This window comes from Protobothrops mucrosquamatus, unplaced genomic scaffold (genome assembly GCF_001527695.2).
Source record: "Protobothrops mucrosquamatus isolate PMUCROS unplaced genomic scaffold, P.Mucros_1.0 scaffold792, whole genome shotgun sequence".
Lineage (NCBI taxonomy): Eukaryota > Metazoa > Chordata > Lepidosauria > Squamata > Viperidae > Protobothrops > Protobothrops mucrosquamatus.
In genome coordinates this window covers 165,544-185,146 of record NW_015387059.1, presented here as the reverse complement: position 1 = coordinate 185,146, position 19,603 = coordinate 165,544, and the positions used below count along the sequence as shown (strand labels likewise).

General features: G+C 35.2%; 1 protein-coding gene across 1 annotated transcript in view; it reads right to left on the bottom strand.

Moving 5' to 3' along the window:
- Positions 1–647: 647 nt before the first annotated feature.
- HECTD2 (HECT domain E3 ubiquitin protein ligase 2) overlaps positions 648–19,603 on the bottom strand; it is a 46,633-nt gene continuing 27,677 nt past the window's right edge. Inside the window, exons 10-21 of the mRNA XM_015818809.1 lie at positions 18,026–18,149; positions 16,475–16,571; positions 15,483–15,590; positions 14,443–14,575; positions 13,601–13,689; positions 9,494–9,652; positions 5,609–5,683; positions 4,187–4,274; positions 3,915–4,021; positions 2,990–3,105; positions 2,762–2,905; positions 648–1,716 (exon numbers count right to left, since the gene is read on the bottom strand). Coding sequence (XP_015674295.1) covers positions 1,596–1,716; positions 2,762–2,905; positions 2,990–3,105; positions 3,915–4,021; positions 4,187–4,274; positions 5,609–5,683; positions 9,494–9,652; positions 13,601–13,689; positions 14,443–14,575; positions 15,483–15,590; positions 16,475–16,571; positions 18,026–18,149 — 1,361 coding nt within the window. The 3' untranslated portion in view covers positions 648–1,595. The remainder of the gene's footprint in view (positions 1,717–2,761; positions 2,906–2,989; positions 3,106–3,914; positions 4,022–4,186; positions 4,275–5,608; positions 5,684–9,493; positions 9,653–13,600; positions 13,690–14,442; positions 14,576–15,482; positions 15,591–16,474; positions 16,572–18,025; positions 18,150–19,603) is intronic.

Sequence of the window (19,603 nt, the reverse complement as noted above, 5' to 3'; positions counted from 1 at the left end):
GTAATGTTTCACAGTAGACTTCTGAATTGATGGTCGAACCACGCTCCATGAACTTCACTAGCAGTACTGCTTTGGCATCTTCACATTCGCCGGGATTTTCTATGGCACCACTTCCAGTGTGGTGTTGGTTCACAATAATGCTCACCTGCACACCGCTAGATGCATCCAAAAACTTTTGAAACAGTTCTGTTGGGATGTTTTTGATCCCACCCCCCACAGCCCAGATTTGGCACTGAGCAACTACTATTAAGGAATTTCAAACCTTGTAAGACATTATGACAAGTGCCTCCATTTGAATGGCGATTATGTCAAAAAGTAATGTAATGTTGTAGTTTATAGTGCATATAATAAAAGTTCTGTATCTGCAAGTGTCTGTCATTGATAACCAAACGGAGGTTTATTTCCAAATTGCCCTCACAGATTCATGAAAAGAATGTTCTGGAGATAATGCTTGGCTCTAGCCTGTGGTACTTGAGGAGATCATGGCAACAACTTTGGAAATGAATCTCAGGTTTTAAGACCCATTTTGGCTATTAGGTATCACACTTCAAGGTAAGAAATAAAATAAAAGCTAGAACATTTACTATAGTTTGATTACATTCATTTTTATACAAAAAGGTGCTTAGTTTATTTTAAACCTTGTATAAAAGACAATATGATGTTAGTAATGTGATGATAAATAACTTAATATTAAAACTACTTTCTCATTGTGCCAAAGTGATTTGTTTTTAATCAAGTAACAAATCCAAATTTGTTATTATTAAACATTCAATTTTCCTGTTTAAATTGGAGTTACAAACACATAATAGCCAAATCTATCAATCTGTATCATATACATGCAATTTAAAACTTACAATTGGTCCATTAAATCTAGATAAATTTAAGATAGTAAGATAGCAGCCTTTGTATTCTTATACAATCAATTCTGTTCAGTTGTAAAAATCTTGAATATTTAACACTGGAAACCCTGTAAAAATAAATCTTTATCTGTAAATGGTATTATCAAAAACATATTGGCCCATGGGCAATTATTTACATGATCTTAAATTAATAATTTATTCTGAAAAGGAAAACCAAAATAATATTTAATCTATCTTTAAAACAATATTTGTTTCAATTTGTCTCAGATAAATAACAATTACAGTTTGTTATTAATTGAAAATAGGCTTAATTGATTATGAAGAATACAATTTCTATATTGCACTTCCCAGTGGAATATACTGTCAATGAGCTATATCAATTGTGATCAATAATAATTTATTCTGAACCTCATCCCTGTAGTGCAAACAATTTGAGGTGATAGAGATTAATTATTGATGGTTGCCTCTCTTAGATTAGATGACTGTATAGCATCATATATTTGATAGTTCTGACAGGTTTCTATCAAATATTGCAAAGATTAAGACTTTTATACAAAATTTCTATAAGAAAGACTAAACATATTTCTATACAGAAAAAAGAATGCACTCCTTAAAAACAACAACAGTTCACACAGTTCTAAGTAAGACTGTCACAGTATTGAGAGATCGAAACATAAGCTTTAAAGGCACAGTAAAAAGCAGGTGCTACATCGGCTATGCTTTTTAAAAGTTGTCTTATTCTAAACCAAAGCCTTCTGCATTTGAAATTCCAATTGTCAATTTTTGCTTCAGTTCCTTTTTGGTCTTATATGGAGGCAGGCAGAGCTGGTTGAAGCAAGTATGGGCAATAGGTAACCTAAAATAAGCAAAAGAAGATATGCATATTAAATAAGAAATAATTTAGATCAGGGGTCCCCAATCCCTGGTCTGTGGACCAGCACTGGTCCGCGGCATGCCAGAAACTGGTCCGCACAAACAAGCAAAGCCCCATCCGCGGGATGCAGGCAGTACAAGAAACCATGTCCCCTCCGGTCTGCAGAAAAACCTCTCTCCACAGAACCAGTCCCTGGTACTCAAAAGGTTGGGGACCTCTGATTTAGATGACTACATTAAAACATGGCTTTAATCCAGCAGGGGACATGTGCAAATATCTACGCTGTACTGCAAATAAGATGGCTCTGTTCATTTGAATTCAAACAAACTGACCCCCTCCGTCACAACAAAGAAAGAATGCTCATAGAGCAGACAAGTAGAATTTCTTTACTAGAAATTGACAGCTCTAAAATGTTTGATGTTTAGCAGTTCAGTATAATTTTACTTCAACCCTCCTGATATCTGGGAGTAGCGGAGTATTATGATGGATCCCCTAATCCTGGTCAATTGCATAGGGAGCAATGGACAAGATGTGCATGATTTCATCAATATGCAGTCCTGAGATGCTTACACTTGCATCAGATGACGGGATACCTGTACAGGCCGAATCATGGCATTTATGGAGTAACCTGCCCCTGTCAACATTTTGACATTGTCACATTTGCTGAGATGCTGCTTGACCCTATTTAGATTTAGTGGTGGAAAAAAAGGGGCTGGCAGTCTCAATCCGCTTTTGTGGAAGGACCAAGTAGGAAAGAGGAGCAGAATGGATTAGGTCCTGGCCCTTGAACATTCTTTTTGTTTTCACTTATTTGTAGTNTTTGTAGTAAATTCCTGACAAGCAGTTTTATAAATCTTACCTGTGGCCTGGGCCATTTAAAGAAGCAACAATCTACTTTCAGATGTCCAGATAGGAGGTACACAAGCAACACTTTCAATGACTCCCTCACTGGCTTACATGCATTAATTTCATTCTGTAATGTTTGATTACAAGTCAGAATAATAACAGTATAAGCCAAAGTTTTTACCAGTTTGTGGATGCTTTACTCTTTGAAATTTTAAAATTAAGGTCTGCCATTCCTCCTACGGGTACTCTGTCACTTCCTGTAGCAAAATGTAGGAGCTTTTTTTGGAGATCAAGAGGAAATTCGAGTACTACTTCCCAGAAATTCCTGGATTTTATACAAAACAGTGTTAGTTCCAACTCAAAATCAGTTTCTATATTTTTGATTTAAGAGTTAAAGAAAAAAAAATACCGGATAGTAAGATCAGTTTTCTGATAGCCATCATACTGTGTGTGTTTCTGGAGAGCATGCATATCCAACTCAGGACTTCCACATACCAGAATTTCAACTTCTTCAGGACGAAGCAGCTGCAAAATAAAATAGATTGTATAAACTGGTAAATACTTTTCCTTTGTAATATTTGAGGTTTCTTAATCTTTCATTTCAGGCTTTACAAAAGGCAACATTACAGGGAAAATAAGGAAAATATAGATAACATCAGCAAAAAAATATTATTAAATCAAGGTTCAGGCTAAATATAAAATTTCATAACACTGGATTTAAATTCAGTTTATATGAATAAAGTAATTATTAACAAAGATACAAATATTTGTCAAATTCAAAGTTGCTTGTAATCAAAAAAATTTCAGTATAGTCTTACCAGTAGCTTTACATTCCAGTATGCTAGATTTAAACTAATTTAGCTCCACTCACTGCTAAATACTTACTGTAAATACAAATCTTATGTTTCTTGGTTATGTAAATAGATTGTAATTATTAATCACCAATCTTTTTTGTTCTGGCAATTGTTCTGGTTAGAGCAAGAGTAAGTAACAACATCTACACTGAAAAAAACCATAATTTACAGAATGAAAAGCTTTTCATTTTTTCCCTGTAAGCACATCTTTCTTTCAGGAGTAATTTAACCAGGGTTTCCTAAGCTGAACATTCAGCTACAAACTACTGTATTCTACGGTAACTTCCCCATCTGCCAGAACTTCAGAACCAGATTGTAAGTACCTCTGTGTGTGTGTGTGTGTGTGTGTGTGTGTGTGTCCATTGTAATTTTGAATGGTCGCTAAGTGACCAGTCATAAATCAAGGACTCTATGTATGCATAAGTATTCTCCAAAATATACCGCATCCGACCTTTCTATTCCATATTTTCTTATTCTTACCATCAATGCATAGGAAGCACAGACACTGTGAAATCCATAATAAAATGCAGCAAACTGTTTGTAGATTGATTTATTGAGAAGAAAGTCTACATAAAGCTGCACATACTCTGAAAAAGAAATAGTTCAGATTTTATTTTAGTATTAATCATAGGTGTTTACTGCAGTGTATTTGAAACTCTAATGTCAGTATTTAAAATTACTGTATTATCATATTTAATTTTGAAAACAGCTCCAATTAATTCATATTATTTCTATCTTATATTATACTATACCTTTTCTATTTTCATTGGTAACTGGTATTTTATCACCACCAGGCTTTAAGTCATAACACTTTATGACACCAAATTCCTCTTGAAAAACCTGATAAGACAAGATATTTCTAGTGAGATGCAGTGACAGACTAAGATTGGAATACCCTATTGGCAATCTGTATTCAGCCAATTAAATCTGCTAATTATTATGGCCAATATTCTTTTCCCCCTCACAATGTTGCTAGGAGGTTAAAAGCAGTATGAGAACATCAAGCATAGTGTCTCTTGAGCCCCTTGAGAAAAAGTAGGATATAAATGTAATATCAGGTAGTCCTCAATTTACGATCATAATTGAGCTCCAATATTTCCATTGCTAAGCAAGACAATGAGTTTTGCCCCATTTTACAACCTTTCTTGCCATAGTTGTTATGCAAATCTCTGCAGTTGTTAAGTTAGTAACACGGTTGTTAAGTGAATCTCGCTTCCCCATTGCCTTTCCTTGTCAGAAGGTAGCAAATGGTGATTACATGACTCTGGGACATTGCAACCATTATAAATACATGCAAGTTGCCAAACATCCAAATTCTGATCACATGACCACAGAGATGGTACAATGGTCATAAGTGTGAAAAACAGCCATAAGTTACTTTTTCAGTGCTGTTGTACCTTCAAGTAGCCACTAATTGAATGGTTGTAAGTCAAGGACCACTTGTACGTATGTACAAAACAAAATATCTGTTACTCAACTCAGACGTCCTGTCAGAATATTAAGCCTTTCAGCCAGATCATATGAGGTTTGGTAAATGTGTACATTACTATTAATTCTAAGAGAAATTAAAACTCATTTACACATAAACAAGGTGTTCCTTGCCTGTAGCTACAATTATTTTTCAATTCTTAAAATGGTATTTACACTAACATTTATTTAATGGAAAAGGTGTTCTGAGCTATACAATGGAAAGTAAGTAGAGGCTATAATGCTTTTCAAGAGCTTAGTGAAAGGTGGGATGACTAAAAACTGAATACAGCCAACCAGAGTGAAATAAAATCTGAAATCATTAAATAGTTTTGGCTGACTTGCTGTCTAGCCCCCAGCTGCACTGAAGAAAGGATAAAATAATAAAGTAAGAAGCTAAAAAAAAGAATGATTAGTAGCCAAAATATTCTAAATAATTGTAATAAATCGCTTGGGAAGATGAGAAAAACTAAATTTGGATAATATAGAATTTTGGACAATGGGAGCATATTTTGAATGACACTTTCACTTCCATCTTTGTTCTTAAGCTAATTAAATGCTGCTGTTGTCATAAATACAATATAAATGCATTTTCGAAAATAACATTAATATAATTTAATGGATCCCTGAATTTATCAAGGGGGCTGGATTAGATAACCTGTTAGATTCCTTCCAACTCAAGCATTCTGGTTTTATTTTTATTATACCTGGAAGGTTGAATAAAAGTCTTCTTCAACATTCCCTTCGTAGGATAGCAGCTCATTTAATCCATGAGCTAACTCCTGTAAGAAATTTTTTTGAAATTTAACATATACAGAACATCCTTCTTTCCTTATGAATCTTAGACAAATGTTTTGTGGGAGATCACCCGAGTAGGCACCAAATGACACTCTTACTGCAGCAAATACTATTTACATTACTGCTTTTCCTTTTGAAGGTTATGCACATAGCTTCCTTCTTCATCATACGGGGATAAAAAAAGCCTAATGAAAACACAAATTCCTGATGACCATGAGATAGCAACAAAGAGATACAGAAAACTAATCTTTACTGTCATTTATTGACCATCGAGGCTTTTGCAGTCCAGACTTAATTGCCCAACTATTACAGCTTTTATAAAACATTAGAATAAGATTTCTCCTATGAAGCTTTAAATATGCAGCATTTTTATTAGAATCTAGCATGGTAATTAATATGTTTGCCATGTTTAAATGCTGCCAAATCCCAGCATTTTCAAGAATGCTAGGCTATAGATCAGTGATGGTGAACCTTTTAGAGACCAAGTGCCCAAACTGCAACCCAAAACCCACTTATGCATTGTTGGGTGCCGGGTGGGTGTGGCCCATTGGGTAGGCGTGGCTGTGCTGGTAACAGCAGACTGGGTGGGACTAAAATGTTCAATCAATCAATTCCAACTTTGCAAGATCTTTTTTTCCCCCGCGAGAAGTTGAAATTGACTGATTGATTGAACCTTTTTTGTTTTGTACACGGCACCGGAGGCCTAAAGCAAAAAGGTTTTATAAAAACCAGCTGAAGGCCTAGGACTGGGGCGATGGCCTGCGTGCCCACAGAGAGGGCTCTGAGTGCCGCCTCTGGCACCCGTGCCATAGGTTCGCCACCACTGCTATAGATCTAGGCTGCTATAGATCTAGACTGCCATTTGATGAAAGTAAGAAATGAGTGTATTCTATATGTGATTGCTGCCACTTAGTGATTGTTCAATTTTGCAGTACAGAACTGCAAGCCCTAAACATTAATAGCTTTCTATAAATACAGTAGTAGAATGGACCACTGGCAACCCTTTCATTCCGAATTATCCTAATTCAGTGGTGGGATTCAAATATGTGAACAACCGGTTCTCTGTGTGGATGCCATTCCGGAAGTCTATTCTGGGCCTGGGCAACAAAAAATTAGCTACCGGTTCTGCCAAAGTGTGCGAACCGGCTGAATCCCACCACTGTCCAAATTGCACATTATGTGTTCAATGGCAAATGTTTTTCTGAGGTGGATGATAAAGCCTCTTGGAGAGGGTTAATAAATATTGTTTCTGATACCTAATATACTGAAAGTGGGTAGTTATCCCTGATCTTAGGTTCTTAGTTCATCTCCTGCAAAAACAAAAATTGTAAGTTTGTTTTTTGACATTACATTAAGGATTTGATGTTGAACCTATACATGTACATAGCAATCAGAGTGGGCTCTTTCATGGCCATATTTCTTTAATGCTGTTTTTTATATTGTTTCTTATATGTGATCTGCAATTTAAAATATTGTGTTTTGACAATTTAGTAGATAATTAATATGATTACTGCATAGTCCTGGAGGCACCAAACTTCTTGAGCTTATTCAGAACCTGTGCAACATTCCTAAACTGATTACCAAAGGAGGCCCCTAATCTGTAAAAGGGTGGATTCGTGTATCTCCTATTACTGAAGTTGCTCACAGTTCCTCTCCAGGAATTATGCTGGAAGGGAAAAAGCCCGTGTTTTTATTATCCTGTTATAGCATATGAGTAGTTCAATTTCTGGCAAAACATCAAATGATTACTTGCATGTGTGAAAGAGCTACCATTAACTGAGCATCACAGAATCTTAAATTGCCTGACACTTCCTCAACATGAAAAAAAATAGTTTAGAATTGTAACTTCTTCATGGTTCAGTTGCAAATATTATATATTGGTAATTATTTGAAGACATTTCTAGATAAAATGTGTCATGAGGGGTCCTTGGTGTTCTCTGAGCTTGCTTGTTTACCCAAACCATCATCAGTGCTAGTGAGGACTGCAGTTTGCTGTCTGTTTATATTCTAGTGGCTTGCCTATCGGTATTGGTGGGGGTGGTCTTAGAGATTCTTTGGTTGGGCTGCTTGCTGTTGGCTTCTTTGGCAGTTTCTTGATTGGGGTATTGTTTACTTGATTGTTGATCTGATGTTAATCCTGGAGTTAATCTATACTGATCTAGGTGGTGATTGCTGGTGGAGAGATGGCTGGGTCTTTTTGTTCCTTTTTGGGCTGCGTGAAACTGTATTTTGCATAGTCTATAGATGTTGTTAATGTCTATGTGTCTATTAATGGCTAATTTGTCAGAGTGCTAGGCTTCTAGAAATTTCCTGGCATTTTTGGACTTGGCTTGGTCTAGGATGCTCACATTTTTCCAATTGAAATTATGGTTAAATCTGTCTATATGTTGTGAAATTAAAGAATTTCCATCATGTCTTTTGACTGCTAGCTGGTGTTTGTGAATGCGTTCTGCCAGTCTTCTGCCTGTTTGTCCTACATCCTTACATTGTATGTTGTAGATGACTGTTGTTTGTTCTAGGGTTGTTGGGTCTTTTGGTCTGCTTAGGATGTTTTGAAGGGCTTTAGTTGGCTTATGTGCTATGCTGATATCATGAGCCTGTAGTAGTCAGTAGTTTCTGAGATATACTTGATGTATGGCAGTGTAATTCTTTTTAGGCTTTGTGTTGGTTGTGCTATATTGGGTTGAGTGCTCAGGACTTTTTGATAAAGTTTTGTGAATATCCATTTTGTTGGAATATGTTGTATAGATGCTCTATTTCCTTTTTCTGCTGTTCCGGTTGCTGCAGTGTGTTTGGGCTTGTCTAAATAAAGTCCTTACGCAGCTTCTCTTGTGGGAGATTGGGTTGTTGTTTTGGTAGTGGAGCACCTAGTTAGTATGGGTTTTTCTGTAAACTTGTGTTTCTAGTTTGCCATTGTGGTCTCTGCTGATCAGGATATCCAGGAAGGGTAGTGAGTTGTTGTTTTCTTTTTCTCTAGTAAACTGAATTTCTTTAAAAATGTTATTGATAGTTCTGTGGGTGTTCTCTAATTGGTTCTTTTTTGTTATGATGATGATGTCATCTACATATCTGGTCCATATTTTCGGTGGTATTGTGGAAGTGCTATGGTTTCTAGACATTGCATGACAACCTCTGCTATAGGTGCCCCTTTAATTTGTTGGTAAATATGCCCATCAAATTGGAAGTATGTAGTTAGGTAATGTAGTTGGGTAATGAAGCGTCTGCAAGAAAACAAGCAAGCTCAGAGAGCACCAAGGTCCTCTCATGTCAACCCTGAGCTACAAATATTCTGCTTTACAAATATGTGTCAGTTATGAACATTAGGATAATTGTTCATGTGAATAATATTTGAGTACAGTATATTCTAAAGTAATTTACAACTGAGTTTGTTTTTCAGAGATTGCATTTTGTCCTTATTTACAATAGTGCTACATTTGTTAAAATGAATAATTTTAATTATGTATCAGAAATAGAAATGGCTATTTGATTCAGAACTAAAAACCTTGCAATATGGCTAACAGTATACATAACCTACATACAGCAAATATAACACCAACATACACAGTACAAACAAGGCAGAGGTAAAGCATTACCTGTTATCACTGATGTTAAATACATACTATTTCTGGGCTTTATCGTGTTATAATAATGTACAAATCTGCTAATGATAAATAGGAACTTTGTAAAGTATAAATAGTATTTTCTGCTCTATAAACACAATATGAAATTATGCAATCAAACCACAAATACTGTACTGAAAAAAAAGTTGAAATTTCAAAATAACTCATACCTACCGGCATAACTTGACACAGGTCATCAATAGTAACATTACCAATTCCGACAGGTGTATTCAGGTCACATGGTACAATAGGAGGACTAAGTAATTTTTTATAGCAGCACAACGGAAATCGAATATCCAGCGTGATACTATTATAGACAGCTAGCCCCATAAGCTGGACGATGAATGTTAAGTTTAAAATCATACTCTCATTTTAGGGCATACTATCAGTTTTATTAATGTTATATTAAACAGGGGTGATAAAAATATTACATATTTAGAATACTGACACTGCATCTAAATGTAATCTAACTTCTATAACAAATAATCCACCAACAAGCTTATTAGTAAGTCATGAAATTTCACCCTAGCATAGGAATTCTTTTAAAAATATAATCCCAGAAAGCAACAAGCCATTTCCAAAATGTTGTCAAAAATACCATGGATCCTGGTTCCCTATTGTGTAAGCAACATGGTCTGTGTATAAAGTATCAAATACTTGCTGTAGAAAATTAGTGCATCTCATGGAAACACTAAGGATATGTTCCTAACTACAACAATATTCCCTGTGTCTATTCTAATATACTATACTTCCGCAATAAACATTATGCAAAATTATTTAACTATGAGTTTGTAAAAAGGAAAACTACCAACACATCTTGTAACCAGCTTATGATGGAAACAGGAACATTTCTTTCTTTTTCTTTTTAAAGTACAGTCTATTCCAGATTTTTTTCTTAACTGGAATTCCAGAGAAATAGTCATGTTCAGTGCAAAAAAAAATATCATAGTGATGTTAAGATAAACAAAATTACTCTATGATATAGCAATTCTTTTATGAGCCACTTCATTAGATACTCTGACCATAAAAGCTTATATCATACATAATAACCAAAGTTGTATCCTAAAGATTCTTATTGAAATTGCAGTCAAATTTCATTGGCCCATCTATTCCGTGCGGCCGGCCTGGCGTAGTTTGATTATGTTTCAGTGAGGGTTTTTGTATGGGTGTGTTTTTAGAACAGGCCTGTTATTTAATTCGATTTTAGAACAGAAACTATTTATTTATTATCGTGGTTTTTAGTATCGCCTGTTCACCGCCCTGAGTCCCGTAAGGGAGATAGGGCGGTATATAAATTTAATAAATAAATAAAATAAATAAATTCACTGAAAATGTAATAACTGCAAAATGGCTGAAAGCAGAGTAAATAAAGCTTAAAATGTAAAGAAAATAAAGAAAATATAAATAAAGCTGAAAATGTGCTTAGTCACTCATGCCCTGGTTATCTCGTGTTTGGACTATCGCAATGTGCTCTACATGGGGTTATCCTTGAAGAGTATTCAAAAGTTGTAGCTGGCACAGAATACAGTTGTGCAGACAGTTTTAGGAGCCCCTGGGATGGTCCATGTAACACCACTGTTGCACAAACTGCACTGGTTGCTGATTTGCTTCCACATCTAATTGCTTTTTATTTTTAAAACTCTGTATGGCACGGGGTCCAGGCTACCTGAGGATCCATCTCACCCCAGTGAGACTGGCCCGCCCCAATTGCTCTGGCAGAAGGAGCTCGCTATGGAGCCAGTCAGGAAAGGAATTTTAGTTGGTGGGGTCTAGAAAAAGAGCCTTTTCTGCCGTGGTTCTCGCCCTCTGGAACATTGTGCTGCTTGAGGTGAGATATGTCCCCACCCTCTTGGCCATCAGAAAGTGCCTGAAAATCTAGATCTGCTGATTGGCTTGGGGCTCACTCTGGAGTTGGTTAAGAAGAAGATTCCACTCTGTTTATCCATTTTTTTGTTAACTTTTAATGATTAATGTTTTTATCGTTTAACATTCTAATTGTTTTGTATTGCTGTTTTATGATGAGGTTAGCTGCCCAGAGTTGTTCAACAATGAGATGGGCGGCATAAACATTTAACAAATAGATAATTTTTTTAAAAATGTACCTTTTCAAGCAGTTGATGGGGTTCTTTAATTGATCAGTGGTTGGAAAATCAAGATAAGTAGCTTTTTTAGGATACTAAATGTTCCAAATTAATTCTATTAAAGATTATTTGCTTACATATACTAGGGCTTTTCAACCTTTTCACCCATTGTACCACTTTTAGGATATGGCAATATCCGAGTACCACAAGTTGCCTAGCAAGGTGTCAAAAACTTGATGACACCCCCCCCAAAGGAAAAAAGTGATAAAAGTACAGGTAGTCCTCGACGTACAACAGTTCGCTTAGTGACTGTTCGAAGTTACAATGGCACTGAAAAAAGTGCCCCCCAAGGCACAGCCAAGCAAGACACCTGCCTGCCCACCCGGTGGCGCTCTTCCTCCTATCCGAGGTTTTCATTGTTGTGAGCATTTCTGCTGAGGATTGGCAGCGGGGTTGGGTGGGGGGTGTTTGGTTTTTATTTCCCCCATCTGCTGGATGGTTGCAGCAGGTTTTGGTCACTTCACATGACCCTTGGACACACTGACCGTCATAAATATGAATCAGTTGCCAAGCATCTGAATGTAAATCACAAGACCCTGGAGATGCTGCAACATTCCAGCTGATTGGCGCTTCTTCTGGGCTCAGCAGAAGGGCCAGGATCAGCACTGAGCTCCAGCTGGAGCCTGGCGCTGATCCTGGTGCTTCCACTGAACCCTGACAGTCCTGAAGAAGCGCTGATCCTGGTGCTTCCACTGAGCCCTGACAGCCCTGCAGCTCCAGCCATCTCTCGCTCAGGCTTGTGCAGTGCTGCCACTGGTTCAGCTCATTCCCCTCCCCCGCTACCACTTTTCTAGGATGGTCGTGTACCACCTGCCAGGTGCCAATGTACCACAGGTGGTACCCGTACCATTGGTTGAAAAGCCCTGACATATACCATATGTGGATAGGCATTTTTATGAGAGAAAGAATTACTCATAATCAGAGTATTAGATAACAAAATATTATTTTTTTAAATGCAGATGTGCAATCTACAGGTCAGTTTGGTATAGTGATTAGAAGATTAGAAACAGGAGATTGTGAGTTTTAGTCCATCCCACTTTAGGCACAAAGCCAGATGCATGACTTTGAGCCAGTCACATCTCTCAGCCCTATAAAAAAGGCAATGGCAAAACCATTTCTGAAAATTCTAACAAGAAAACTGCAGGGATGTGTCCACTCAAAGGCACACACAAATACTCAAAGGCACACACAAATACATGTGTAACTTATCGCATTTAAACAACTACTTTAAAAATACATTTTTGGCTATTATATCAACATATCAGCATTATAACTATGCAAATTTAAATTTTATTCAAAAAATTCCTCCTCGGTGAGGTTTTATTTTTTGCAACCAAGTTGAGTCCCCATCATGACAAGTCAATATGTGGCACTGAAGAGGGCTGCATCCTTTTTTGTATGTGAAATAATACTTTTTAAAAATGGGGTTTAAACATATGTTCCTTATGTTTGCACTCTTAAATAATAGATATTTCAAGCAAAGATATAACTAAAGGTAGGCCTCATTGTGAGACTGCCTCATTTAATGACTTTTTATAGTTGCAACAGTGATGAAAAAGTAATTTTATGACCAATCCTCTTATTTACAACCTTCACAGGTCTGTAAAACATAAGAAATTTGAAGTAAGATGATAAGCACATTTGCAGTTTCATTTAGTGACTGCTTTGCTTAATGACAGAGTTGCTGATCCCAATTATGGTTGCTAAATGAGGACTTCCTAATGTCTATTAGTTCAATAATCCCCAATTCCTGGGTACAAACAACTTTTTAGATAGTATTTGGGTCTCGAATCTGGCCATCATGACTCTATACTGAATCCAGAACTCTTCTATTGAACATATTAATTTGTGCCAATGATACAATCTTCCTTTATTAATAATGAACGAGTTGTAACAGTAAACAACAAATAACTCTGTTGAAATAAATTATTTATTTTCATATCTGAACCATTCTGTCAAATATGAAAATAACTAATTTTTTGATCATAACTACTATTGGCCTCCACTGTAGATAAATCTATAAATACATTCAAGTGAACGCTATGTAAAGAAAAAAAGAAAAATACATAAAAATGCAAAGAAGCGCCTTATGGGGTATCAGCTACGTATATAGCACCTTCTAGTGGGCAGAAAAGGATACAGCTCCAACCAATCGGAATTCAGAGTAATTATCACAGTTCAAACTACTAAACCAATGACAGTGAGAATCTTTGTGATATGTAAACATGCCTGTAGGAGAGAATAAACATTTTTAAAATAAAATTCTATTACTGTTCACAAAAGATACTGTGAACTATGTCTAAAATTTTCATTCTCATCTCTCAAATATGTTCAAGTAATAGTTTTAAATAAATGTACCATTATAGCAAGGGAATAATTTCTCCAGTCACAAATTGCATTACTGGTTTTATTTCAAATACTGAAATATAACAAAACTAGAAGGTCAGCTGGAGAAAACAAAACATATTCTAATTTTATTTTTATTTGAGAGTTTATATCAGTTTTGTAAAATAGTTCACAACACAATTGAAATGTAACATTAATATTTAATAAATATATTTAATGGAATACAGTGTATATATTTCCCTAAATGGTAAAGCATACTATGATGATTACAGGTATAGTGTTAACATTTTTTTAAAAAATTCTAAAGAAGCATTACCCATTAATACTATCTCATATTTTAGATATCCTCTCCTGAACTTCTTAATTTCTTTTAGATTGAATATTAATTGAGGAGAAATTCTCAATTAGTTGTCTACCCAGGAAGAAAATCTGATATCCTTTGTATGCCACTAAAAGACTCTGTTATTGGGAGAATACACAGCAAGCTGATCATAGATGATCCAAGTGTGCAGTAAATTGAGATACAATCAGGTGATCTAAAGATCTTTGTTTTGTTTAAAACGTCATCACAAACAAGTTTGGATTCATTAATTTTTATCTTATTTGGTTAAATATTAGTAGAACTTAAAAACTCACCATAGTCTGGCTGAAAAATTTGCCTAATTAGAAGAAGAAACCATTCTTTTGTTAGGCCACCCATGTCAAGACCAGCTTCTCCTACAAATGTAACTTTTAATTTCTTTTTTAAATCTGCTCGCTTCCTTGTGAGCTATTACAAACAAAATGGTGAACAGTTAAATCTATCATCTTATAAAATGAAACAAGGTAATAATGCTATTTTAACATTGTTTTGGAGAACGGGATATAAATGCAACATTTATAATACAAACTAACATTCAAACGTAAAGAAACACAAATGTTAAGTCTTTAAAGGTTCAGCTGATTAGGGATTTCAATAACCTTTCTACCCATTTTTATTTCTATTAGTGGAAGTCATAGTTTTACTTTATTCCGCACAGGTCATATACCATCTCTTTTACATATATTATAAAAAATATTCAGAAAAAAACTGGAATAGATGTGTAATAGATTGAAAACTAAGTCTTACAAAGAGAATAATGGAATAAGGTATGTTTAACTTTAAGAAAGATAATAGAGTGGGTACATTAGCGCTCATCAAATACTTGAACAAATATTATGCAAAAAAAACCCCACCCAAGACTCGTTCTCTATTATTTCAGTATATGTGACATGATATTATTGGAAGACAGATTCTGGTTGAACTTTAAGAGAAAAATCCTAATAAAAAAGAGATTTACAGTGGAACAATTCCCAGGGAAGGAAATGATTTTCCCTTCCTTGGATCTTCTCAAGCAGAGGCTAGACAGGATGCTTTAATTTGGAACGCTGCATGTGGCATGGAGCTGGACATGAAGTCCTGAAGTGCCCCTTCAGGTTCTATGATACCGTGACTTACATGTTCTTTTCTCCTTCATTTACCTCCTCTCCTCAAATGCCAGAAGTAAGGACTTCTGCATTTATCACAGCATAGTTTACCACTACTTTTGAACTAGGAACTGTGGACAAATCAAAATGATTTACGACTTGGATATGGAAGGATCTGAACCCTTCAGAATGTTTCTTTCAACAGTTTTTACAGAAACCATTTTGCATACCTCATCCAACGAATCACTAACTAGGTGCATTCTTCTTACTTTCACATTTAGGAATAGCATATTCATATCAGGTCTCTGCCTCCGAGATACTTTATCCACAAGGCTTTGCTGTTCCAATCCAAAGAGGTTGGGAGAAGGAAAAAATAATGGTCATATATTGTCCTCTATGAATTATGAAAGATACTATAATACTGTAAACGAATTTTTACAACCTAAATATTTAATACTAATGCCAATTATATATGTTTCTACCTGATCTTAATTATGGATTGTTAATATTCTATCAAATCTACATAGTTAACAAAATATATAGAAAAAGATATATCAAATGCAATATTTGCTAGGTTAAGCAATAGAATATGATTGGAATATTTTTTGATACAGAAATGTAAGTATTATCAAATAACTATAAAAGTATGCATTCAGTGACATAGGCATCTTTCTTCTGTGGATAGTTTTGATAGCAATTATAGTACTGATACAGAAAATTAACATATGCTCTACACTTGGCTTTCAGAATTTGCTAGCAATTAACTCCTCCTTACAATCCTTACGCCCACATATCTTATAACACACTGTAGGAAAGAGGGACACTGAAGTGAAGAAGAGTTACATCTATCTGTACATGTAAAAGTACAATTCTAATAACTGTAAAGTCATTCCACCCTGGCATTTAAAAAGAACATAACTCTTTTACAGTTTGTTCCATGATTGATTTAGGTAAATATCTTCCTTCTTTGTTATTACAAATGGTTCATCATGCTTATACAGAGCATAAACATCCCAAATACATTTTTATAGATAATGATTTATTAACTGTATATGCTGCCCAACTCCTAGCAACTCTGCACAGTTAACTTAAAGCATACTTTAAACTGTATCCTATCAGAAGTCTAAATATACTTAGAGAAGTGACTGATACAAAGTATTTAATATATAAAATATTATTTCAATTTTAATACACAATTTATTTAATAAATGATAATGCTTACCCGTGCAATATTTATCATTTGTTGTTCTGAATCCTTTTGAATTATAGCTTTTTTTGCTGCTATAGAAATAATGAACGGATATTGACAGAAGGAAAACCTGAATGATAAAATATTACACATATGTATACATATTTATATTGAAATAAATTAATGGAAGAACATAGAATGAATTCCAGTAGGTAAATATAGGTAATTCTTGACTTATAACCATAACTGAACCCAAAATTTCTGTTGCTAAGTGAGGCAGTTAAGTGAGTTTGCCCCATTTTATGACTTTTCTTGCCATAGCTGTTCACTTCAGTTGTTAAGTTAGTAGCACAGTTGTTAAGTGAATCTGGCTTGCCCATCGACTTTGCTAGTCAGAAGGTCACACAAGGTGATCTCATGACCTTGGGACACTGCAACCGTCATAAATATGAGTCAGTCAGCATCTGAATTTTGATCAGGTGACCATGGGGATGCTGCAATGGTTGTAAGTATGAAAAACGGTCATAAGTCACTTTTTTCAATGGCAATGTAACTTCGAATGATCACTAAATGAACAGTTAAGTCGAAGATTGCCCGTTTTAAAAACGAAAATTACAAAAGAAATTATCTGCTTAACAGTTAATAATGCATACATGTTTAGCTAATTCAAGGGACACAGATACTGTGCTTATTGAGTAATGTAGTCTCTCATTTCATTTTCATAGGAAATCTTTCTATTGCTATTCCTCTAAGCTTATTTCTCTACCTGTTTTGTCTCTATCATCATTTGCACTTGGAAGCTAGAAGTATCACTAGTTAGGTCAACTTACTTGTATCCTATTGAAAAAACCACTGAAAATTTGTGAGAAGCTATGAAGAAAAATATGGATATCTGGGGAATCTCTACAAATTTACCTATGAGCCAAAGAAACACTTAATAATTATCAAAGAGATCCAGGCAATTTTTGTCCTCCTCCTCTTACAGAACACAATTGTACAATTATACAAAAAATAAAATCTCCCTTAAATGTATATTAGTATTCTGGACAGTTGAGATAAAAAAGCATTATTAAACCAGGTTTTCTCCAGCGTAATGCCTTCTATGTGTATTGGACTGATGTTTCAGAATTATATTTCATTGAGAAATATAAATGATGTAGTCTAGGACATATTAAGCTAATTATATAGAGGAAATCTAGAGCCTAAAAAATAACTTGGTATGATTAATAAAGAGCACTGAAGGGGCTACTGATAGAACAGCATATAGAGAATAAGCATTATAGGCAGCTATAATAACTACAGCTATAAATGACCCCCAAAAATGATCCTGGATATTTGATCTTTAACTAATCTCTGCTCAACAATTGAAATACCTTTTACATTCTACATAGCACATTAAAGTTTTAAGAACATTAACATTAAATTATTGTTAACATTTAATCTCTCCTTTCAATGTTTAGAGAACTACACACAACTATACACAGGTTGATAACCTGTGTATCACTTATAAAGTATTGTAAGATGCCTCTTTTTCAAACAAAAATTACTATTAAACCTTTATTTTTAAAATAAATATTCCCTTACCTATGAGAATTTCCATAACACTGCCAGTTATGATAATCTTCCATGAGATCAATATGATCTAGTGTAGAATTATAAAAATCCGTATATGGAATAAGAGAAGGATTAGCTGGACTATTCGAAGCATCTGCAATGACATATTTAGTTATCAGTAACGATGTTTGGCAACCTTGTTTAAAACAATGAAATTAAGACTTGTAAAAAAGCAATAATATTCTTTGTTGCATCCCTTCTCTAATAGAAGGGATAAGTTTAGACTTTTAAAAGTATGAATGGAACCAGAAAACTTTACGTAGACTACATACAGGTAGTCCTTGACTTACAACCATAATTGAGCCAAAATTTCTGTTGCTAAGCAGGACAGTTGTAAAGTGAGGTAGCCCCATTTTATGGTCCTTTTTGCCATAGTTGTTAAGCATCTGTGGTTATCACTGCAGTTGTTAAATTAATCATGTGGTTGTTAAGCAAATCTGATTTGCTTAACAACCACATGATTTGCATTGACTTTGCTTTTTGGAAACCAGATGACAAGGTTGCAAATGGGGATGCCATGACCCCAGGACGCCGCAACTGTCGTGAATATATGCCAATTGCCAAGCACCCAGATTCTGATAACATGGGATGCTGCAAAGATAATAAGTGTGGAAACTGGTCATAAGTCACCTTTTTCAGTGCCGTTGTAACTTCGAACAGTCACTAAATGAATGGTTTACTGTATGTAATTCTGATCTGTTTAATATATTAGTAAAGAGGAACGCTTGAGGTGCTGCAGTATTCTTTTTTTAAGTAATAGTTTCACTTTTATATTCCTAGATAACTGAAACAGGATTATTGCTGTAATATAGTAGTTTAAAATGGTATTCTTTCATATATGTGTTTGTGTGTGTAAGTATCCCCTTCACTTTTATCAATTTTATTATGCTGCAACCTGATTCTGCAGTTGTTGAAATACATTTTTTTTCTCATTAATCCAGTGATGAGATTCAAATATGTGAACAACCGATTCTCTGTGTGGATGCCACTTCCGGAAGTCCATTCTGGGCCTCCGCAACAAAAAAATAGCTACCGGTTCTGCTGAAGTGGTGCGATCTGGGTGAATCCCACTACTGCATTAATCCATACTCACTACCCCATAATGACAGAATTGAAGTGAAAACAGTATTTTAGAAATGTATGTAAGTTTATTAAAAAGAAAAAAACTGAAATATCATATTGGCATAAGTATTCAGACCCTTTGCAACATGTGAAAATTAGCTGAGGTGCCTTCCATTTCTCCTGATTGTTGCTGATATGTTTCCACACCTTGATTGGAGCCTATCTGTGGTAAATTAAATTTATTGGACATGATTTGAAAAGCCACATACCTCTCTACAATGCATACTGTAGCAGAGCAAAAGCCGTGAGGTCAAACGAACTGCCTGCAGAGCTCGGAAACAGGATTATTGCAAGGCGCAGATCTAGGGAAGGCTACAATAAAATTTCTGCTGCACTAAAGGTTCCTAAGAACACAGTGGCCTCCATTATTTTTAAATAGAAGAAGTTTGGCACAACCAGGACTCTTCCAACAACTGGTCACCTGGT